Source organism: Catharus ustulatus, chromosome 5 (assembly GCF_009819885.2).
Source record: "Catharus ustulatus isolate bCatUst1 chromosome 5, bCatUst1.pri.v2, whole genome shotgun sequence".
Lineage (NCBI taxonomy): Eukaryota > Metazoa > Chordata > Aves > Passeriformes > Turdidae > Catharus > Catharus ustulatus.
The window spans coordinates 70783445-70807965 of NC_046225.1; the positions used below are offsets into that span (position 1 = coordinate 70783445).

Below are 24521 nucleotides of genomic sequence, written 5' to 3' on the forward strand. Positions count from 1 at the left end.
TGTAATGCAAACCATGTTTTACTGTACTCAGTATTTTTCACACAGTATTTTCTACTACTACAAGCAGAAAAAAGAACCTAAGAATAAATATCCATTCAGACAAGGCCATGAATTTTTTCAGGATACTTATGCTGACTGTTTAAAAAAAAAGGTTATTTTAATGCAAATTTTTCACACATGCCTGTTATCAAAGAGAGCTGTCTTTGGACAAGTTGTAAAAAAGCATAAAATAGCAGTTGGCTCAGCAGGAAAAAGCTACTTTAAAGATAAATCATCTGATGTCAGGGCAGATTCTTGAAGCAATCAATTGCAGTAGACAGACAGCAGACATTTAACAGCAAATTTGATTTGTCTGAAAGTGAGATGCAGCTCAAATTCTGAACAGCCCATCAGCAGTTTAGGACCACAAGCTGCACTCTTCCCCCTGCTCTCTGCATCAAGACTTTACTATTCTACAGCCAAATGGGGCCAAGTGGCTGAGTCCTCAGAGGGCCAGGCACCAGAGGGGAGTAAGAACTGCAGAGATGATGGATTCTTCACCAAAATATTCCTCAAAAAAACCCAACAAAACCCAAAGAACAAAATAAACAACTGCACCAGTAAGAGATCTAGGGTACGAAAAAGAAATTCAGGAGAAGCTGTTTCTTGGACTTACATGTTGATTATTTTTTGTGCTGAGATGCACCCAAGCAAGATGTGTCCTTGGCAGTTTACAAACACCAAGTGAAGAAAAGAGGTGACAGTCCCAAACCCTGCTCTTGTTGCTGCCTTTATTTTTTTCCTCTTTGCTACAGAAAGCAGTAAGAAACCTGGATGCAGATGTGAAAATAGAGACAGTTTGATCTTTCATCACCTGGTTGAGCAACTGATGCAAGATTTACTGGCAGCACCTGTAGCAATAGCCCCACATGTTGTAATGCTGGCACACCTTGCAGGATTTGGCCCACAACACTTCTGCAAGTGAAAAGTCCTCTGTGTTGTGTATTAGTGAAAGAGGTCATTATGTTACAGCATAAATATTTACCTATAGTCCTTCCTACAGCTGTTCACAAACAATTTTCCCTTCAGAGAATGTCCAGACTTCTGGAACTCAGGATACTGTTTATTATTGCAGAGAGATCAGTAATGGAGGTCCTCCAGCACTTCCATGTTAGAATACTTTGTTTTCTAAGTTGTTTTTAAGTCAGGAAAAGCTCACCCATTTGGGCTAGGGTTTCCCAGGGAGGGCCTGATGGCTGGAGTGTGGCTCCATGTGTACAAACTCACAGTTCCTCCAAGCTGGCCACAGCTCAACAGAGGCTTCAGTTACACCACCACCTGCTTTTTTTCTTTTTTTTTCTTTTTTTTTCTTTTTTTTTTCCTATAGAACATGCCTCCCTTCAGCACACAAGGTGGACAGTTTTCAAATAAGGAGTAGCTATTCAGCACTTTCTTTCTTTCTTCCTCTTTGGCCTTAGGTTTCCTTTTAGAGCACACTGGCAAGGAATTTTTTAATTATGCAGTAAAGAAACCACATGTTTCAACCAACCATCTATAAATTAAATACAGTTACTTTTCACACCTTTAGAATTAATTCAGCTGAGGAAAAAAAGAAAAGATTTCATGGGAATCGTTGTAAATATAATTTTTGGGGAAGGTACAGCACATTTGTTTTGATGAGCCATACATAATGCTCCAAAATAAGGAGCCATTGTACTTAATAACTGCAATGTAATTAAATACTGATTAAAGTTCCTCTTCCAGCATTTGTAAATCCATCTGCAGTGTAATTGGCATCCCAAATCTTGTGGTGAGCCACAAAAACTATTAAGGATAGCTAAGAGAGGAAATTGTAGTTTTGACTTATATTGGTAATCTGCTTTTACTGGCTTACATTTTATGCAGGGCTGCATTACAGCAGGATTCCTTGGATCTCTGGGATCCAGGCCCTGCAGTCTGAGAAGATGGGGAAATAAGCAGGGCAGAAAACAATTGCTACCATCTGGGCAAAGCCTTTGTTTGAGACTGAAGATCAAAACCCTAGAATAAGAGAAGACTCAATTCCAAAAGAGCAGCTGGGAAGATGCAAGATTAGGAGGAAAAGACTTTAGTATGTGTTATGAAGGAGGGATAGTCTTTTAGAGAGATTTAAGAGGTTTAGACTCAACTCTGAGCCTCAGCTCCTATTTTATGCAGTCTTGGCCTAATCACCTGGTCTCTTTATCTCAGTTACCATCTGTAAAATCACTGTAATCTCTCATCTGCACTTCCAGACTGAGAGGTTCTCCAGCCAGGCAAGCTGTGGTCCTGCCTGCCAGACATGCAGAGGTACACCTAAATCTGCTCTGCTCCTGCACTGAGCTGGCTGCTTGCAAGCAAGATCTGTCCTGAAGCCACAAAGGGACATTCAAACAGTCTTACAGCTGAATTATTACATCTCAGAGAGCCCAGCCAGGGAGCTCATCTCTGCCATGTCTGCTGGCCCCCACCAGTGTTGGAGGATCCACTGACCTTTTTATTCCTTTGTACAATGTCCCAGATTTTTGCTGGTTCTCTGTACTATTGTGGAACACAGTGGCTAATGAAAGTTAAGATTAGTAAGAGTTACATAGCACTGAAAGCAGGCAGAGAGGTTGGATACTGCTGAATTTTGTCACAGCTCTCTGTAGGATTTGGGTAAGCCATCCCCTTATTCTGCTGCAGCCTCCATGTAAATGACACAGGGGTGACAGTTCCAGAGCTCAGAGTTACACAGCATAACTCCAAAACCTTTCAATAAGCTACTGAATATTTTCCAGGTATTATTGATTACATTTCCAGAATGCTCTCATGTCAATATGAATTATATTCTTTCAAGTCCTAGTGTTTCATGAATCATTTAACGCTGTTCTAGATCTAATATCTTAACCACCTTGCCCATGTCTGCCACCTGTGTGGTTTTACATGTTTGGTGTTAGCACTAAAGCTGGAATAAGAGGGGTTTTTCTCCTTTGAAGGAGTGGGAAAATAGAGAAGCCATATGGTTCAAAAGCCTAATGAAGTTTGTGCTTTCCAGAGCACAAACAAAACAGCTCCATCAATTTGATCTTCTCGTCAAAACTGACATGCAGTTGGTTTTAAAACACTGCCTCCTTCTCAAAAACCAACAAGGGATTGATTTTCTCTCAACCAAAAGTATTTTCACCAAGACGAACAAGAGCATCTGGTCATTGCATTAAATGTCTGGGTCCTTTGAAAGAGCAAGTCAGTGATACCTTGTGTTTACTTGCAGAGCTTGACAAGAAAGACACAAGGGGAACATTTGTTTCCAGGGGAAACTGCTCCATGAAAAGCAATTGGTTTGAAACGCTGCATGAACACAACTGTACCACTGGAGACAGGGGACATAAGTAATCCATCAAAAATGGTCTGAGCAACACGAAAGCACAAGGGCACACTGTGAGACGAGGAAAGAAGGAGCTGAACAGTGTAAGAAGTGCTGGGTTCAGCCAGTGTTCACAACAAGCATGGGTGGGAATGAATGATACCTCAGCCCATATGTCTGACACAGATTTAGGTTAAAGTTACCCTTTTCTTGGCACTCAGGGATCAATATTTGTTTGCACAGGGTTCAATCTCACACCCACAGAGGCCAGTGGGAGCTTGTCATTTCCTTCCATAGATGCCTGATGAGGGTCTAAATAACTAGTGTTTGTGCCCAGGGTTTTTCAGTGCCAAATATAATGAACACTATTGTTCTTAACACAATTATATTTGATAATCCAATTTTCCTGAGCAACTGAATTGAACTCGAATTCCAGTCCAACTTTTACCCTGTGCCTCCTGGCTTTTTGCTTTCATCTGCTTCTGTTGTGCTACCAAGAACAGGTAGAGCCTTCTTTGACTTCTAGATACCTTGATGCCTCTGCCCTGGAATAATGGGATCAGGCTTGAGCTTTATAGAAGATACAGAATGACACACGAGATCAAAGACTTTGGCAACCTCCACATACTGCAAAAGCACAAGCTGGACTGCAGCAGTCTTCTGTAGCATTCCTTTCGCCACAGCAAAGAGCCTGGAGAGCACATACAAAAGGAGTCTGTATAGACATGACTCTGTACAACTATTTCCACTTCACCTTTTGTTTGTTCAGGGTAGCACAGAGAAATGGATGAATGTGGTTAAGAAAGAGGTGAACAAGGAAAGCCAAATCCTCAAACTATGTAAACTATAAGACAACTTTTGCAGCTCTATCCCACTGATGCTACAGGAGCAGCACCCCCTCACCAGAGGGTTTCCCTCACAGAAGCATCTGTCTCCAGATAAGATATTTACATTCTGGTCCCTTTCTTATACTGGCTGTGCAGCAAAGAGCATTCTCCAAGAATCACCCTGTTATCGGGTGATAATCCTCCATCAAGCAGCACCAAGTGTCTGCTACATGCCCTGAGTCCACAGCAGAGTCCCCCACTGCTGCCAACAGGAAAAAAGAGAAATAGAACAAAACCAAGCCAAGAGCCAACCAGCAGGCTGCTGGAAACTGCCCTAACTCTGTCCTCACTTCCACCCTCTCAGAGAAACAGAATTTTGTAGATCAGATGCTCAGGATGCTGATCAGGCAAAAGGTGAGCAAGACATCTGATTTCAGCCCCTGCTTTGAAACCTTTCCCTTGGCTCTCTCAGCATCCTTCAGTACAATGATTTTCACCCAGCTCTTTTCCTTCTCCCAGCCAAGCACCAATGAGCACATTTCTGTGCCAGCCCCCACAGAGGAATGTCTGATTAGCCAGAGAAATGTCTTTGGGAGTCTTTGGGAATGCTCAGCCCAGTAAGTGGCCCCAAAATCTCATTGCTGGGCCAAGAAAGCCTTTTGAAGATGGTCAAAAGCATTTCCAATAAACCCTTGGTCACTGAGACAGCATCTGAAGCTTCTTTAATCCTGCCTTCCTCAGGAAGTTGTCTCAGGAGCCAAGCATCCATGGGTCACATGCCAGCTCAGAGCTTTGTTTCAACCCAAATATTATCAATCTTTGAAGACACCATGCTTCATCCACCATCCAGGAGCTCAGCACATGGATCTCCCCGCTGTGCGTTTCCATATGGGTGCTCCAACATTTTTGAGAGCTATCCTGTTCCAACAGCAAACATAAAGATCAGTGTGACCTCTCCTTATCACACAGCCTTTCCTGTGTGGAATTCATTGTGATCTGGACCCCAGTGGCTATTGCATCATTTCTGTTTGTGTGTAACCTCTGGCACTCCGCAATCTTATCTGCCTGCAGCCGGCCGCAGCAGAAGATGCGCAGCAGCACAGCCAGCTCTGGCAATCCTCAAACACCGCAAGGGCCAGCTGAGAGTGGAGCTCAGGGAATGAATGATTAGCAAAGCAACTCACTGACAGCCACACGGAGCAGCTCTGTCTGTGCCCCAGAGCAGGTGAGGCTTTGCTGCCCACTCACCGATGACGATGAGCGTGTAGTTGACGTTGGCGCTGCCGAAGCCGTTGGTGGCTTTGCAGATGTAGGTCCCCGCGTCCTCGCTCTCCACCTCCTTGATCTTCAGCCCTTGCTGGAGGATCCGGAACCTCGTCCAGCCGCTGTGGATAGTCCGTCCGTCCTTCATCCACATGGTGAGGGGAGGGGGGTCCCCCTCCACCGGGCACAGGAGCTTGATGGTCCTGCCCAGCCTCACGGACTGGCGGTGAATCACTTTATCGGCGATCCTGGGGGGGCCTAGGGAAGAACACACACAGCAACAGCTGTTATGGCTTTTTCCAGTGACACAGCGCTGATGCAAAGCCGAGTCATCAATCTGGCCATGACACTGACTGCTATGCAGAACAAAAGGTGCTTACCAAAAATCACTAACAACCTAGGCTGAAAATTACAGAGGGATACAGCAAGACCTGAAGCTGTAGCCTTGCCATCAGCAGTAGCTCAAGCTAACCCACCAGGGAAGCCTGGTTCTGAGGCTCTATTGCTTTTCCAAAATTTCCAGCATTTTCCCATCACAGGAAGGAGACCCATACACAAACTGTTCTACTGTATTTGGTAAACAAACTGTAGTTGTTTCAAACTTAACACCTGAAGGTAAAATTAGTAACAGGAGTGGTACTTACAACAAAACATTGCCCCCCCAATCCCAAATGTTTTAATCCTTTCATGTTGTATGTACAGTAATTCCCTTTAATAGTCACCAGATGGGCTTTATCGGAGACACATAAGCCTGCAGTTGTTAAACACAGAATATTCATGGGGTAGTGCTTCAATGAATGATCCAGCTTAGCCTGACATGTTAACATTGCTTATAGTCCAAAAGAGGATATTTTTTATAAATTTCCTTAGCAACCCTGCTGGTTTCACCCACCTGACAAATATTTGCTTTTTGTAAAAGGTGATAATTTCACACAAAAGAGAGTGTTCCTGGAATGTCAGAGTAAAAACACTGCCACATGATAACAGGATGCATTTGGACAGGCCAACAATCAGAAAAAAAAAAAGAAGTGATAAAGACTCCAACAGTGAGAATGGTCCCATAGCTGAATTCCAACTGAAATTCTTTCCCAAGGCACTAAAAAGTTGAATCTTTTTTCTGCATCTGCCTTTTCTGCCTTCTCATTAATTGCACAAGTTCTCTACACAGATTGCAATAGCAGTGCTCTTCCCAGAATAGTCTATTAATGGGTGTGATAATGAGTGCCCTGTTCTTGCACAAGGACAAAATGTTTTGCTAAGGATTGCTGATGCTGAGTTGCACCCAAAACCCACAAGATGTTTGTGGGATTTGGAACTGTTCCCTCATATTTTACTCCTGTTCCTAGCGTTTTACAGGATTGGACCAACAGGGGATAAACTACAGAGCTCATATTTGCACTTCCTCATGACTAATTCCTATTATTCCAAAGTCTGCCTGATTTTTCCTCAGCATGACTAAGGCAGTACATACAGTCCAGCTCTGAATGACTCTGCTGTTGCAGTTTCTCATGCTGAATTGCACTCATGAATTTTGCAGCTTTGCTGGTGAAAACAAATGCTGCTCAAGCTGAGAACAGAGTGGTGAACTAGCTCAAACTTACCAAAGAGTTTAACTAAGAGGCTGCTTAAATCAACGGGTCTAAAAAAACTCAGATTCTGATGAACTTCTAATGACCCAAAGTAAGGACCTTGAGAGCACTTATTCTGAAAAAGTCAGAGAAAACAAAGATAACAAAGAAAGCAAAGATAACACCCCCCTCCTTCACATCTTCTGCAGTCTCCTGTGGGACAGCATCTCAGAGGTGATGCTATCCTCCCATACTCCAAGGGAACTGGCAAAACATCATGAGAAACCCTGCCTGTCCAGGTGTTTCCAAAACTTCCAAACCACACTTATGTTCTTCACCTTGTGAGATTTCCAACCATCTCTGTGGATGGAGAAATAACCCCAAGACCTTTTGAAGGCTGATCTGACATAAATTTCATCGCTGAATACTTTAAAGTGAAAATCCACCCATGAAGAGGGGCTGTGTGAGTTGGCTTTGATAAGGCAGAATTCACAAACACTGAGTGAGAATCCACCCAAAAATTCTGCTATATTTCCCTTCATGGTGCCCTCACTCATTGCAAAGGAACTGAAATGCCCAGACAAGACTTGCTGAAATTCTGGGCTGGCCCTTGGAGAGGTTCTTCTGACCCAGAGCCCTACCCAACCAAGTCAAACTTTAAGAATAGTTTCACTGCAACCTGCTTGTAAGCCAAGATACCACTTCATGCATATTCAAATGACAAAAACAGACCTATAATTAGCACTGGGGAAAAAATGTTTGGCGCAGGGCAAGCAGGGACAGTGGAGAGAGAGCACCCTCCTCCCAGCTTGGAAGCCTGCTGTAGGCTCCTTCAAAATCCCTTTCCTTCCGACATTCATGTTGACTCCTGATGAATTTTGAGACCTGGAGGAATCAGATAGTTTCCCAGTCACGTCATGTGCCTCTCTGGGGCAGGCTGCACAAGCGGTGCTCCTGATGGCACCAGAGTTGCCTCTGGATCTGTCACATGTTTGGGTCAGTGGTAAGCTTGGTCCTCCTAAATGCCATTTTCCTTTGACTGACCTTTCATTCTGAGGAATTGTTGGATCAGGCCCTGTCACAGGATCTATCTGCAGACCTTTATGACATTTTGAAAAGGGTGTGTTTCTTAGAGCCATTCTGCCTCAAAAACATTACTGCAGCTCTTCATTAGCTCCTCCAGCAGCTTTCTCAGGAACAGGAATAAAAGCCTGCCCCCACTCTTTTTTCCTGCTGTGAATTTTGCCAGATACAGTGTGCACTTCTCAGTAGTGTACAGTTCTAGGACAAAGATGATATGGCCTTGTTTCTGTTTATTTATTGCTGTAAATCTTCCCTTTTTATTACCTATCTCCTTTGCATTAATAACTTTCTGCTCCATCAGTACTCTCTGGAATCAGTGTTTTGATGTAAATATCAAGCACCATGACAATTATTACAAGATTGGAATTTACTACTGTGTTTACAAAGAACCACAATATAATTCAGCACCTTCACATATGCCAGAGGCTTCAAGACACCCTGGCAAGCCAATGGTAGCTGGACCTCCTGATGGGCTACAGCAAGAACAAAATATTGCTATCATCACAGATGTCTCATCTACAGGCATTCATTGGGTCTTATTTCACTACATATCTGTAGAGCCCTGCCCTGGGACTGCAACAGTGACAGATGAATGCTTCTCCAGTCAAGACACACTTTGGCACATCTCACTGCCCTGCAGCATCAGAGGCATCAGAGGAGGCAGCAGAGAGGGGAAAGTTTGTTTTGCAAAAGGTCCTTCTCCAATATCAGAGGGTGCTGCTGACACAGAGCTGCCTCACACTCTAACTAGGCAAAAACATCTTCCCCCTCTGAACCCAGATATTCAGCACCACTCAGGTTCTCTTGGAAATTCATGTCCAGGGTTTCTCTATGGCAGTTCCATCTCCTGCTACATGAACAGAGCAAAAAGACGTGATAAAAACATGCTGAGCCCTCCAATTTCTGTGTGCAGCACTGTCACTGACAGGAGCTCCCCACCTCCCAGAAGTGGCCCACAGTGTGCCAGGGGGTGGCCAGGCCAGCAGAGTGCCCAGCTGGCCCTCCCAAGGCGCGGATTTGGGAGTGTCCCTGTGTGTGACCCTGCGGGGCTGGGGCACGCGTGCGCTCACAGCTGAGCGCCGGTGTGGGAGCGGAGCCCAGCACACAGGCCCTGCAGGCTGGATACATTTCTACAGCTGCTTAGCACGGCAAAATCCCAGGAAAGCACCTGCTGCTTCACCTACAGCTGCCAGGGAGGTAAAAACAGGCTGAAGCCTGGCTCTAGCCGCCGAGTTCCCATCCCTCGCTGCTGCCGGCGTCTGTCCCGTGCTCTAATGCAGCATGAACAGGCAGATGAAATTACTCCTCAGGCAGACAGTGCCACCATCTCTGCCATTCTGGACTCCAGCTTTGTGTCCTGTGTAAGCAGAAATTATCTAATTGAGTACAATACCCTATGCCTGCTCTTGCCTTGTTTGTGGGCAAGGCAACACTGCAAGAACTGGAGAGCAACACCATAAGGGATGGCTCTGAAACATGAAAACATTTAATTATCCAGATGTTTAAAATAGTGACTGCATATATTTACCAATGCAGAATTAATGCTGATATATATCATCTCTCTGGCGAGGGGGGAGTGAATCCTGTGAGCTGCCGTGTGCCTGCATCACAGGCAAAGCTCCAGCCTGGATCCTTTCAAGGTGCAGTAGCAGAGAGCAGGAGCCCTCTGGCCCTGGGGAGGAGTCCCAGGACAATGCTACCCCCAGCTTCTTAGCCATTAGGCAGTGATTCTTGGAACCATCAGCCTTTTTAAAGTGCTGAGAGTCTCCAAACTGTGATGCTCCTGGACACAGCAATTACTTCCCGCAGCATTTTTTCATGGGATATGGGAGAAGGGCATGAAAACAAGGCCCTAAGTAGATACTCCATCCAAGACTTTTAAGCATTTTTGTAGTCAGGAAGGGAGAGGGAACTCTTGCAGTTTTCCACCAGTCAAGGACAGCTCTCTATGGCCACGGGGCATTGCTTTTAACCCCATCACAGTGGACAGTTGATTCTACAGTCTGTCTGAACAGAAGGAGCTTCCCCAGAAAGTCAAACCCACCTTGACACAAGCCCAGTGGGAAGAGGTTTTCTTAAGTCCCCCTGTCCTCAACTCAATAATTTGAGAAAATGATTTCTTAATACTCTGGCTGAGGGAGAAGGGTGGGATTTGACTGCGGATGTGACTCGGGGAGAAGTGATGAGAATGCAGCTGCCTCCCCCCGTGCCTCGTTGTTATTCTTTCTCCAAATACAAACTAAATATAACTTTGCCCCGTAACATTCAAATCATTTTAGTTACTAGCAGGGATCATGCCTGGAGTTCCAAGGGCCAGGGTGCAATCAGGCTTAAAATATAATTTAAACAATCCAGAACCTACATTTTCCACCAAGTTATTTTCTTGCTGGCAATTTCACCATCTGCAAATACATATAAACACAACCAGAAAGAAACCAACAAACCTAGCCAGATGCCAAGTTTTCTGTTCAAGATCATATAAACCCAGTCAAACATTAACAAGGAAATGCCATGATCACCTCATTTGTTTTAAATATTTCTGCTCATATACATGCAGACAAGTGTGCAGATTTATTTGCCTCATTTACGAATACAAGCAACTGGAATCTCCATTCTGTTCCATTATATAAAAGACAGACTCTACACCTGTCTTAGTGAACAGCTGGGCAATTTTCAATTTATATCCACTATCCTACACCACAGAAAAGCCCCACTTGCTGCTCTGCTGCTGACGCTGCTTTACTAGCATTCCTGCTCTCCTCCCCAGTGCCTTGGGAAGGGATAGTGGTTGCCATTTCTTGGCAAAAGCAGTTATGTAAAGCCCAAGAAAGCCTCTTTGCTTTAGCAAATAGCTATTTCCGGGAAGCAGCAAAAACAATTTCTAGAAGTGTGTTTAAGATGCAGCAGTGGAATAGCCTGGAGCTTCCTGCCCATATTTCTCACAGTCAAAAACACACACACATGTAATTACATTTTCCTGGGCTGCATTGCAAAGTTCATGCACTCATTCAACTCATACATGTAGTAAACATGATTTACAGCTCTGTGTGAAAACCCTCTAGATATATGGTGTTTTGATAGTGACTCAAACCCAGCACTATAATTTAGTAACACCTAGCAGTGAAAGCTAAATGATTTCCCACTCCACATTCCTAACTTTCCATGAACCCCTTTTTACTGCTAACCTGGGGAGGAGATACTGCTTCTACAATTGTTTGGACTTAGCCTTGCTATTCCTTCAGCTAAACTGCACACTGACATCAAACTTCACATATGGTGAGCGCACCAGCACTGACCCACGTCCTGTGAGACCATTTGCCATCATACAGTTCAAAGTGAACTTTATTAACACATTAAACATAATTACAAAGAGGAAATTCCAAGGAAGGTCAACAAGCCCGGACAGTTTCTTGGAATGGAAAGTAATTTATAATATCCACATACTGTATTGTAAAGTTTATAAAGAAGTTAAGTAAGTTTTAAGAGCCTCATGGGTTATGTATATTTTATTATTTAATACCAAACACATTCACTTTCCATGTAGATAAGATTTCTTTTGAAGTGCTGTGTTAGCAAATTAGCAAAGTCATTTACAATGAAGCACCCAAACAACCCATCAACACATGGAATTAGCATGAGGAGCTGGGGTACCACAGACAGTGAATGTCCTATGAGGAAAACAGAGCTAAGCACAGAAATGCTTCATTACAACAGTGAGATGAAGGAATTGGATGAAGGTCACCAACCAAACTGCTCATTTGGTGTAAACACAATCTCTTACACCAAAACCTGAGTAAAGGTTTGGCCTTCATCATACTCATCGCTGTAAAACCTGAGCTTCCAAAATCTTTACTGCTGGGGTGGTTTACAGCAAAGTGGATTTCCTTTGCCTTTACCATGCTCCAAAACGTACACAGGCAACCAGAAAGGACCACCTAAAAGCCATGTTTGAAACACACATCCAGAGTTGCCTATCTTAGGGTACCTGCTGCTGCAAAGCTGGGCTGGACCACTCCTGCTCACAACCAGAGTTTAACCTTTTCTATTATAGTTAAACCCTCTCTGCAAGACCAAAATGAGGATTATGCACTCACACTCTCTGCATATCATTGTTACCATTATTTGTATTGGCATTCAGGCTGTAATGATGGATCAGAGGACAGAGGCCTGGCTCTGCTAGGACAAAGTCTACCAAGGAGCAGATCTCACAGGGAAGGCTTTACAAAGCAGTGCTGGGGACAGTTTCAATCAACATGAGTAGGTGTTCCTGAAAGAGGGGAGCTCTTGGCTCTCTGCACAGTTGGAAGCCATTACATGGAGAGCAGAACTGATAAAAATGCTTTTTGAGAGAGATAAAAGGATGAGTGTGTTGCCCATGTATCCCATTAACTAATGGAATAAGCAGTTCAAAGGACTGGTCAATCCAATCTTTTCATATTTTCAAAACAAAACAGTTTGCATTTCCAAAAGGTATGTGTTAGCCAAGTAAAGTAGGGGTCAGTGTGGGGGTAACTGGCCCAAATGCTTTGGTATGTGACATGAGGAGATCAGATTAGATGAGCTAATGGGTCCTTCTTGGCTTGAAAACATAGGCGCCCACAGACAAAAACAATGCTTATCAAAAACAATCAAAAGATTAAAGAAAAAACCAACAGCATCTCTGTAGAACAAAGACTCTGAGCGAGGAACACAAAAACACCACAAGTATTTGCTGAGCAGCCTCGATGGCTGCTCAGGCTCAGATTTGGAAATCATGAACTGTTTGCAGGAGCAAGCTCCAGGCTTGGGGTGCATGGCTCAGCCCAGCAACCTGATGGAGAAAACAGCTTTGCAGATCCATTTCACAGTAAGTGAAGTGCTATGTTTTTTCTCTTTCTTCCCTACCTATGTGGTAGCTTTCCTGATGAAATGGATATTTATTGATAGCACAAAAAGTACCTGTCGTATTTTTACATGAGTAATAATTAGCCCCTTGAGAGAAGGCTGCCAGTAAATTTCCTACTCTAGATGGTCCAAAACTAAAAAAAATACAATATCTGGGAACATGTTCCATTTAATTAAGTGCCCTGCATACACATTTTACTGAAATTTAATAAAATTGTTATTGTATATTAAACAATTGGCACTTGATTATTGCTTAGATTTATTGCAGTCCAACAACAGTAGATGAGATACATATCTCTTACGTGGTTTCTAAATCCTTTGTGCATATGTTTTCAATAATCAGTTGGTATTTATTTAACATGAAATTACCATCTTATTAAATTAAATGTGCATGGGTGACATTCAATTTCAATTGTTGCCGAACATTTTTTCAGCAGCAAAAAATAGTAACTTTATCCCCCAGGTTTCAAGGTAGCTAATGCAAAAGAGAGTTAGGATTACTTCAAATTACTTTTGAAGAAACAGACTTCATATGCTGGAAAGTTTCTAGTGTGGAAGAAAAGATATTATTTATTGTTTCTCAAGTGCTGCCAGTGGGCTTAGTGTGGGCCAAAGGAGAGGACTAATATTTCTACTGAAATGCTAAAATTATACTGACAGCACAGTTCAGGTATGCAGCTCAATGGATAACCAGAAAACTTTTTTTAGAGAAGAGAGAAGTGCAACAAAGGTGTGTTGGCAGACACACCCACACAATCTACCTCTTTCATTCCCAATCAAGAAGGCAAGCCCATCTACAAAATGGCATTCCTAATTTGTTGGGCATTTTTTCAAAATAAATGGCCTTAAAAAATTGCTTCAAGGTTTTAAAATTAGAAGGAATTTTTTTTTTTTAGCCTCCTATTTCCAGGAAGGACAAAGTGCCTAATTCTGGAAGAAAGCTAGAAATCCTCTGGCTTGATGGAGAATCCAGAATCCGGCTGAAATTCCAAACCCAAACGTCCACCATCTCCACCACAGGTCACAGAGGGACCATTCCTGCCAACACAAGATATTTGTTTGCTTCCCATAATCTCTGGGAAACAATCCAGTCAGGCAGCCCTGAATTACCTTCTGAGCTGGATCTACCCAAATTTTAACATAAATACCACTTTACTATGCCCTTCCAACTGTTTCCCAACCATGCAAATCCTGCTTCACAAGCCCAGTGGATTTTCCAGCCAAATCGCCCACATCTTTAAGACTTTCAGTAAAACAAACCAAACACTCCACAAGACTCAGTTTAATTCACTTCTTTTGGTAACAAAACTCCCCTTCAAGCCACCAATAGCAACCACATTCCAGATCCCCAGGCTCCAAAGAGAGGTGTTTATTTCTGAGACAACCTGCTCTGATTGTTGTCCCCTTCTCTGTCCCTCCTCCCTGCAGGCAGCATTTTGTCACCTATCCATCTGATCTGAACAGCTTCTAGAAAATAGGATGCCCAAGTTCACCTTTGGTGACACAGGTTCCCCTTGAACTTTGTAGTCAATATTTAACCCAGTCTGAGCACTGTGCAGGGTTTAATAAGTAATTAGACGTTTCCCTAATAGGCAGGCACTTGTGTGAGCACTGTGCAAGCAGGAAATTGTAAGTGTCATTGTTTATGTCTGCAGGAAAACACAAACCACGATGGTTGACGCTGTGCCATGCTCAGGAATGATGGGAACACAAACCTTTAAATAGCTGGTTTGCCTTCCTGCTAGTCCACAACAGCAAATTTTCAGCCATAGCCTGACACAGGAGCCTTTTTCCCTTTTATCCAAGGATTTGGGTTTCTCCATAATATTCTTTAAAATCTTTTCTTACCAGAATTCACTCTAAGGTATAAAAGTGGAGAAGACTTTAAACTCTTCCATCCACTGATGGTTCCTACTGGCGTTTCCCAATACCCAGAATGGAAAAGTGTGATCAGTGCACTATGGACTCAGAAGAAAACCATCTTGAACACTCACTCTCAATCACAGGACACTGCCAGAATATCCCTAAGCCTTCTGCTGTTGGGAAATCGGTGGCAGTGCCCTGCATGGCGAGGCTGCTCTCAGCCCTCCCTTTCCTCTGCCCTCGTCTCTGGGGGCTTCTATGTTTGGTCACCACAAAAGCGTGGTAACAACTGTTTGATGGTGACCACAAAGAGATAAACATCGTGGTATTTAAGAACTGCAGATATTTTCAGAGTCTTCTCTAGAACAGAAAGCATTTCCAGCTGAATGGCTGCATAGCAGGCTTGGTATGGAGCCTTTGGCAGAACTGTTTTTCTATGAGAAAATTACATTTTTGTCAAGACACAACACTTTACCTGGTTTTCTCTTTCAAAAAGTTCTCAACCCTTTTCGGCTTGAGAAATATTTTGTGTAAAAATTTTGCCCAATCAAAGTAAAACACATGCAATCAAAAGAGTTGTTATTTTAAAAGTATATTGATTATGCAATGGTAATATTTTTAATTGGTTGTTTAATTGAAATATGAAAACAGTTTTGATTTTGGACAGAAATAAGTATATATATATATGTATGTGTGTATATATTTATATATAGAACTTGTTTTGCTCTGAAAGAAAAATTAAATTTAAAAAAAAAAAATCTTACCCCAAAAGAAAAATGCAACACACCTTCAGAACAGCAGCATTTTAAAATCTTGCCTGAAATCATTCACTGTTGCCCTACCAAAACCTCCCGTGATAGGAATTGGCTCTTTCTATCTGAATTAAACTCTCATCACAAAGGTCTACCTTACATATACCTACATCAGTGTCTTAACCTGGACCAGAGATGTGCTTTAAAATTGATTTTTTTATCTTCATCACCAATTATACTTTGCTTCACATCAGGAAGCTGTTTTGGTGCATGTGGACTGAGTTGCTTTTGTATGAAACTGAGCTGCAAGGGGCATTTAGTTCTCATGCTCAGACCAAAGCTATTCTGAAGTGAAACACTCCTCTGAAATGGGGGTGCCACATCCTCAAAACCAAATGTTTTGCTTTATAGATCCAATCTTCCCAAACCCCACTAGCTGCCAATGCAGTCAGCAACTGCTACCTGGGTCCCTGGGAAAACAAAAGCAGAAGCTGTCCTCTGGCATTTCCATTAATGAGCACTCAATCTACATGATCAGACTGGGGCTGATCCAGAATAAACTCCCAAAATGCCTTTAGTGTGAACATCACCTCCTCAGCACCAAATATTTCACTTTAAAGATTTGTTCCTATTGTGCCATTCTACAGGTCTAGCTTAAGCACACCTGTACATAGCTTCCAGGAGGGGAAAATACTTGAATGCACTTTAAAATAAAGTTTTCCCAAGGCTGATTCATTGAAAACCTACATTTAAACTCAAGAGACACCAAGTATCCTGAACAGGGAACCTCTCACTGAATTCTTACAGCATTTCCATCTGGTTCCTGCTCTTCAGATTCTGAAGCACACACTACCTGATGTAAAAACACAATACAGCCACCAGGACAGAGACAAGTGCAGCTTTCTGCAGCCTGCCTGCATCTAGGAGAGCTTCAAATGGACCCACTTCCTCTGCCTCTCCTCTGGTTTGCTCACAACAGGGTTAGTACACTCTTACCTAGCTTTATTTGTTTTTCTATTAGGAGGAGAGAGTGAAGATTTGATGTTATGCCAGACTTACTATGTCCAATTGCACCACCCAGGACTGCCAGAGGTTGCGCTGTAAAGTCCTGGGACTATTCAGCTTCTAAAATCAGATAAAATCGGATTTCTATTTAATCTGGTATGTCCAAAGGTTTACTGCACCCCTTGCTGCTCAAAAGCTGCTTCACATCACCTGGAGGAAGGTGTTCCTCCCATGCCTCTATTGCACACCAGCGTGGCGTGTGTCAGGATGAGTGGTTTTAGCAAACCAGCAGCTAGCAGTGGGTATATTCTGCCAAAATTGAACCACTGAATACAAATATTTAAAATATAAATCCATTAAGATTACCCAAACTATCCAAAAGGTTTGGAAATACTTGCTGAAGATCCCACATTGCCTGCCTTTTATCCCTGTACACCTGCATCAGCAGCAAGATGGTGCTAATTATTATTTGATACACAACCAAACTACCAACCCCCTGTTCTAGGCATAGCCTGTTGCTTTATCTGAGCTGCCCAAACTTCAGCAGCTCCAGAGACACACAGGAGTTTTGCTGACATCAATTGCTCCCTGATTTCAGTGACGCCATCCCGCTGGCGGGCTGCACGCTGGAATGTAACATCATATCCAGCAGGTAGATAGAGACACTGGAATATCAATTAATGTGCAATCCTATTACCTCAGTGTCTGGTAATGTGCAGTCCCAGCTACCCTCCTGCAAGTGGAAGGGGGAGAAACCTTGAGAGCACAGGCACTATCTAGGAAAAGCTGTGCACGGAGAAATATCCCGCGTCCCATCGCGCACGTGCGGGCACCGCACACGCACACGCATCAGCTGTCAGCAGGAATTCCTGCTCACTGCCTGCCCTGCCCTGCCTGCCCTCATGCATTTGTCCACTTGCATAAACGTTTCTGGGCTTCCCTGTTCACAGAAATAGGTTTTACTGTTGAAGTGACTTGAACTTGTTCCACGTCAGGAATCACTCCGTGCTGCTTGCTGGCATTTCTGAGCAAGGAGTCAAGAGGTCAAAACCCAAGGTCAGAGGACAGCAGACACGCAGGATCCCTCGCTGTACCTGAGGCTGGAGAAATCAGCACGTTCCTAATCAGCTGCTAATCCCCTAATCTTTACTGCATGTAAATTCCAACCCCCTCCCAATGTCTGTGCCATGGTATTCTCCAATCTGATTACGGTGAAACCCCATTGGAAGAACTCATCGATAAAAGATGGAAATGTGTAAAATCGATTTGCTGTATATCACAAACAGCGCCGCAAACCCCTCCGGGGATCAAAGAACCGCCATCAAATAGCAACAAATAGAGGGCTGTTAAAAACACTTCTTATCTAACAGTGGATGTGACTGTTCAACAAAAGACAAAATTCACTTCCGAAGGGAGAACAGTGCTGCATTGTTTGACTGACAGTAAAGGATCAGTTCCTGACTAAGGCAGACCAGGCAACGTAAGAAAAGTCATCATTTAAGGCCAAACTGTAAAAGTGTGAGGGTGGAACACAAGAGGGACTAGATGCACTCTGACTCACATTTTACTCCACCAACAATCTCAACTTTTACTTGCAGAAGGTAGAGCAGGAGCGCTATTGGCATGGAATAGATGGTCAATTATTTTGTCATTTAGCATTTCTCTTGATATGAAGCAATGATCATTGGTAGGGATGAGCAAAACACTTCAACTTTTGGTCCTGAGCTCAGCCAAGCTTTGCCTGAAATGGCTCCACCAAGAGGGTCCAGAGCTTTGGCTCACTGGGAACAGGTTGGACTCCATTATCATAAGTGCAGTGGTTTTTAGTGTTGAAAACAAAGAAAATTTGATAATGTTTCTAAAAAATAAAATACCTTGGCAAGATCTCTCTCTCCTATGTCACTTTCCTAAAGTGAATATAAGGGAAACGAAGCCTCCTTCCTGTAATTCACCAGCAGACAGAGAAAAATACTAAATTAGAAGAAAGCAGAGGTCAGTCCAACTCCTGTGTTTCTTCTATTGGGGAGAGTTTGCCAGAACTCACAATTTTAATTTTTAAATCTTGTGATTTTAGGTGCTTGTTTCTTACTGTCTTTTTTCAGAGGGTATAATCCTGAAGGAGAATCTCCTGTTTATTTAAACACAAAAGGAAATTTGTGACCTTTGTGATTGTGGGGAATCACTAAATGCTCAGAAAACAGGAAAGAAATAAATAAAATCCAATTTGTTGTAACATTCAAGCTATTTCAGCCAGAGTACTGGTTTTTGTGGGGTTTGACCGAGGAGTGTTGAACACACAGGATTAGTAGTGTGAGTGTTTCCCACGGATGTGTCCCAAGTGATTTGTTTAAGCATCTTTATGACATGCATTAAGTAAAGGCTGCACTGGCTGTGGGATCCAATAGCTGTAGGATCTGAAATAGCTTATGTTCCATCCACCATACAGGAGATTATAAGCAGGTGTCTCTCCTAGAGAAACTGGTACATTACAATCAACAGGAAGCTGGCTCATATTCCCAGATGTTTGTCATTATGGGAAGCAGGGAGACGTTAGGGTCAATAAAACCATATTGCTACTCTTGCAGCACCTACAGTCCAAGAGCAACTTCAGTAGCTCAGCTCTGCCATTGATAAAAGTTTTACAAGAACTCTGCTCCAAACAGCCCTGAAATCAAAGGTCTGTTTACTTAGCCTTTGCTTGCTGGGCTTTAGGATAGTGCAAGGAAGATCAAAGCAGGGACCTCGTTTAACATGTCCAAGTACACAACCAGCAAGTCTGTTTATGTTGGATTCCTACACACTGAGAGTGCTGCTGTCTGTCAACACTTCAGGCTCATTTTCAGCAATATTGGGTGAGGAGGGAAATATTCAGAAAGACCCCACAGATTTTGGTCCTGCTGAAACAGAAGTGAAAGTCAGAGTGGGGAGCTCTGCTTGTAATTATGACTGCCAAGGTCAAACACCAAGTCCTTGCAGGGAAAAGGAAACCTTCATAGGCCAGAGACCTTTGATCTCTATTGAAGGGCTCCACCATTAAAATGCAACAAAATTCTGCACAAAGAGCTGGAAAAGAAATTTGGTTCTGTATAATTTGGTTCTGTACTATTTAGTTCTACATTGTTTTATTGATGCACAATGAGACTCAGTTTGGCACCGGTAAGGGATGACACCCTGAGAACCTCATGCACAGAAAGAGGTGCAACAGCCACCAGCAATTCACATCTCCCACTGATACCTGTACAACCCCACACTGGGGATGGGGCAATTTGCAGTGACAGGCAATTCATTAACAAAGCTTAGTTCCCATTGGTCCTACATTCTGTGGAGCTATTTCCCGGGCCCTACTGGGTGGGCAGAATCTGATGGCATCTTCATTTATTTATTTGCTTGCTTGTCACTGCTGCAATAATGTCTCTCTATGTAGAAAATTCATCTAAATATTTAGAAAAGGCTGAAGACTTTGCCCCAAGCGTGGTGGCAGTGGGATACAGCACCATTACAACCCCTTCTACGTAACTTCTCATTTTCACAAAGTTTGAACTTAGCATTTCTCACATCACTCCTTGTCAAACAATGTGTGTGAAATTGGCTTATAAGCTTAAAAGCTACTGGAAGAGATAGAGATGGAGTGACTCTCTAAAAATGTCACCACATGAATTTCACCTCCTTAGGACACCAATGTAAAGACCAGTCAGACATGGATAGGTATGGAAAAGGTGCTCAGACAGAAGGAGACATATGGTATTTAACTTTGGAATTAGGGTTCTTTCTTTGAAAGATTTATCTGAGGATATAACCCCCATCTGGTATCACAACAGAACCTCCACCAGAAAACCAAATAACAAACATTGGGATGGATCCACTCAATGCTCATTCCTTTTACTTTTCTCAGTGTTCTAGGTTAAAGTTTCCTAGGAAAAACCTGTCATGTTCTGAACAATGCTGCTCAAAATAAATAGAAATTTGGGAGCTGCAGAAGGCTGTAACCAGTGTTAGGAAACCAAGTCTCCCAACAGACAGCTCACTCTGGAGCTGCCTCCTGCAGATGCCCTGCATCTCCCTCTGAAATACCCAAAAAGGCAGAGACAAGGCACTGGACTGGCACCAGCCCATGGATGAGCCCAGCAGAAACAAAGCAATTCCTGCTGCTCCTTCCCTTGGCTTCACAGAGGAGTAAAACTTTCTAAGTTAAAAAGTTGTAAGGAACATGTGGAGAAAATCTCACGAACTGCGGGCTGGAAGAGCCCCATTAGGTCTCGTTCCCATCCATCTCTCTGTGCTATCTGCAGAAATGTCCCTTTAAAACAGAGACAAATAAAAGGGAAGAGAACCTAATGGATAAGGTACTTTCTTAGGTCCTTGATAGTCAGAGAGCAAGGGTCACACAAGGTACCAAAGTGCCACAAAGCTGCACAAAGCTGGGGACACCTTCCTCTCTTGAGGGGCTGTGAGGACACACACCAGATTGCCAGGCACCCTGTGATCACAGGCAGATTGGAACCTAGATGGATATGCAGGTTTTAAGACTCACCAAAGAATCTCTGCAGTTCTTCAGGGGAGATATTTTCCCTAACGAGGCAGTAGAGCCAGCTTTGCTCCGCCTTATTCCAGTGCCTCTAGTCAAAATCCTCATGTACGCTCCTAAACTGTTCCCTCCCCCTCCTCCTGGCTCCAGTATCCAATCCCTTCAAACACTTGTAGACAGTTATTGTCCCCTCAGGTGTCACTTAGCCAAGCTATACATATATTTACAAGCAGCTCTTTTAATCTTCTCACATAAATCAGTCCCCCCAGTTGTCTGATCCGATCACCCGGGCCTGTCTCTCTCTGTCTGGACGAAAACCTTGCCTGTCTCCCTGACATCTCCTGGATGTCGAGCTGTCAGCTCAAGCTCAGAGCTCTTAATCTTCCTCCCCCTCCCCACCTCCTTCCTTAATTGCTGTGGACACTGCTACTGTCCTGCCTGTCTCTCAGGCCCACAGCCCTGCTGTTATTTTTCGCTTTGCTCTCCCTCTAGCTCTCCCCATCCTGGCTCAGACCCTGAGCCAAAGTCTTGCTGCAGCTCCTTGATAAGCCCAGCCCTGGCTGCCCGTGCACTCACTTGCAGTTTGCATCCAGACTCCCATCATATTTCATCAAGACTCCTCTGCTCCAGCCTTGGCAAAGCACACTCCTGCCTCATCCACATTAATGTTTTTCTAGGCACTCCTCTGGCCACTTCTCCCTCTCCTCACATCTACCTTTCCCTTTCCCTGCCACATCAAACAGCTGCTACTTTTCTTCACTTGTCAAGGCTCCTCCTGGCCTCCTCCCAATCACTGTTCTATCACCTCTTCCTTACCAGAGGTCCACCCTCTTCCAGCTGTGCCAGATGTCCAGGCTCTCTCCTGCCTTTTTATATTTTTCAAAGAAAACCATAGGTGTTTCCTGCCTCATGTGTGTACAGCTCTCCATTGGCATTGTGTCACTGCCTGCACATGGCCCCTAAAGCTCTCCTGCACCAGGACCCCACCATCACTGCCCAGCAGCCAGGCCTGGCATCCTGCTGGTCCTCATGGCCAGCACCATCCAACAGTTTAAAAGATGAGATTTAGGTCAGATGAGAGGAAGGAATTCTTTACTCAGCACACACTGGAACAGGTTGTCCAGTTAAGCTGTGGCTGTTGCATCCCTGGAAGTGCTCAAGGCCATGCTGGATGGGGCTTGGAGCAACCTGCTCTAGTGGAAGGTGTCCCTAGGTTGGAACTAAATGATCTTTGAGATTCCTTCTAACCTAAACCACTCTGTGATTATAAAATTTTACAATCTCACTGCTGCTTTGCTCCACCTATCTTCCTGCCATCCTCCTCCATCTCTTATCCCCAGGTAGCACTTCAGCCTTCTTGTGCTCACACAACACCTTGCACAGAGGGGTGAGCACTAAGCACAGCAGCAGCACACACCAATCATGTTAATCACAACAGCTTCACTAGCACCTCTCTGCTGATTATCCTCATTTCTGCATCCACAGCATTAATGTATAATTGCATTTTAACAAGCTTCATTAGCACATTGCCTTAGTAAAGCTTAACACAGCACAAGCACCCAAGGAAACCTCATGGTGCTTTTCTGCTCAATATAATTTTCAAGGCTTCTGTAACCTGATTTGTTAGGAATAACCTCAGGGCTGTAAAGCTTTTCTTCTGCCATCCAGTAATTAAGGAATAATTTGTCACGGAGCAAGTCAAGCTGCAGGGCAGGAAGGCCCTGTGCAGTACAATGAAACTGTGTAAACCAAAGCTCTGGGTACAGGAACAAAGCAAGCATCCCTCCCCTCCTTCTGTGTTGGCCAGCTCAGCTCCTGCAAATGCTGCAGAGACCCCTCAGTAATGCAGCTCTTGCTGCAGGCAGAGAAGTGCCTGTGTGCACCCTGCCAGCACACACTGGCTGTGGTTCTGCCCCTCCTGTACTTTTTCTGGACATGGTGCAGAAAGGTAAACAGCCCCTTGCCAAACCCTACTGTTGGCATGAGCTGTATGATGGAATAGGATTAAGAAATGGGCTGCAAAACTTTTTAAAGAAGTTTTATGAAGCTCCAAAGGATAACTGAAACTCCTTTTTTTTTTTTTTTTAAATAACCATCCTGGGAAGAAAAATGTGAGTAACTTAGAAATAGGAGAGATTGAGCACAGGTAATACATCTATCGAGTATGATGGGTATTTCTGTCTGGCTAAACTTTCCTACCCTTAATACTTTTTCCAGTTATCTCAGTCACATAAAAGTCAAACACTTTCCCAAGCATTCCTGGAAAGATGCTTCCTGTTTTGGTGAGGGAGAGAGGGTATTTTTAAGTAAAAAATGATCTGACTATGCTGACTGTGTATGAATCCCAGTCACAAAACCAGAAGTAGTTTTGCAGATGGAGGTTGTTACCTGATTTTTTTTCCTTAACTTCCATAGTAACCAGATTAAGGAAGTGCTGGCAAACCTCAGTCACATTTCCAAAACCATACATAGGAACAGTGTGGCAGGAATAGAAAGATATAGAATATCAACTGCTACACGGCCCCAGACAGCTGTCTGTGAAAGCAGAAAACATGGGGTTAATGCTTCTTTTATACTTTTCTTTAAGTACTCACAGACAACTGAGGACTGGTATGGAGATCATTGATCATTGTTGGAAATTCTCCATGCCAAGAGACATGCTGATCTTGTGAAGTGTCAGCAACACTCAATTCCCATTCATTCTAAGGGAGATCAAAGTTGTCAAGCATTCTGTAGGGTATTCTAAATCTATGGACAGAAAAGCTCCCATCTCACTATAAAACAGGTTCTCCTCCAGCAAACTCTTCTCACACCTCCATTTATCCATGCTCTGCAATTTTCCAGCTTAAGCACATAAAGAAGGGAAAAAAACAGTTGTCAACTGTCTGATAGTACAATAGTCGATTCTTATGGAATATATACTTCTCACATCCTACTACCATTATTTTAACATTCAGAGGTAAAGGAAAAACTTCACCCATCCCCACCTTCTTCCCCCTTAACCAGACAAATAAGGCATTCAGCTTGTCTGAATTTAAATTTTTATTGGAGTTGATCCAGCAACCAGAGCACATTGCTAGAAGCCAAGGTCCTGCTTCCTTCAATACACCTCCTTCATCCTGACTCCCTGCTTTTGTACAGCTTGGGTAATCTCAATCTGTGGTCAGGGATAGGATAAAATTTCAGCTATTTCCCCCCTCAACTGCACAGAACCAGGCTTGCTCTTAAATCAAAAGCCCTGCACCCTAAACCTCTGGTTAAATACTTAACTATAGGCAAGTCTTTGAAATCATCACAAGCTTCTTTCTTTCTTTTTCTTAGATATAGTGCTGAAAACCACAGAAATGAGCCAAGATCTCGGGAATATCAAAGGTATTCAGAGGGAACTGGGGTAAGGGGGCTCATAGG

At 43.4% G+C, this 24521-nt stretch overlaps 1 protein-coding gene across 3 annotated transcripts in view; it reads right to left on the reverse strand.

Moving 5' to 3' along the window:
* Positions 1–24521, reverse strand: part of FGFRL1 (fibroblast growth factor receptor like 1) — a 163196-nt gene that overhangs the window by 76560 nt on the left and 62115 nt on the right. For all 3 annotated transcript variants that reach the window (XM_033060355.1, XM_033060356.1, XM_033060357.1), the window contains exon 3: positions 5419–5691. In XM_033060355.1, coding sequence (XP_032916246.1) covers positions 5419–5691 — 273 coding nt within the window. The remainder of the gene's footprint in view (positions 1–5418; positions 5692–24521) is intronic.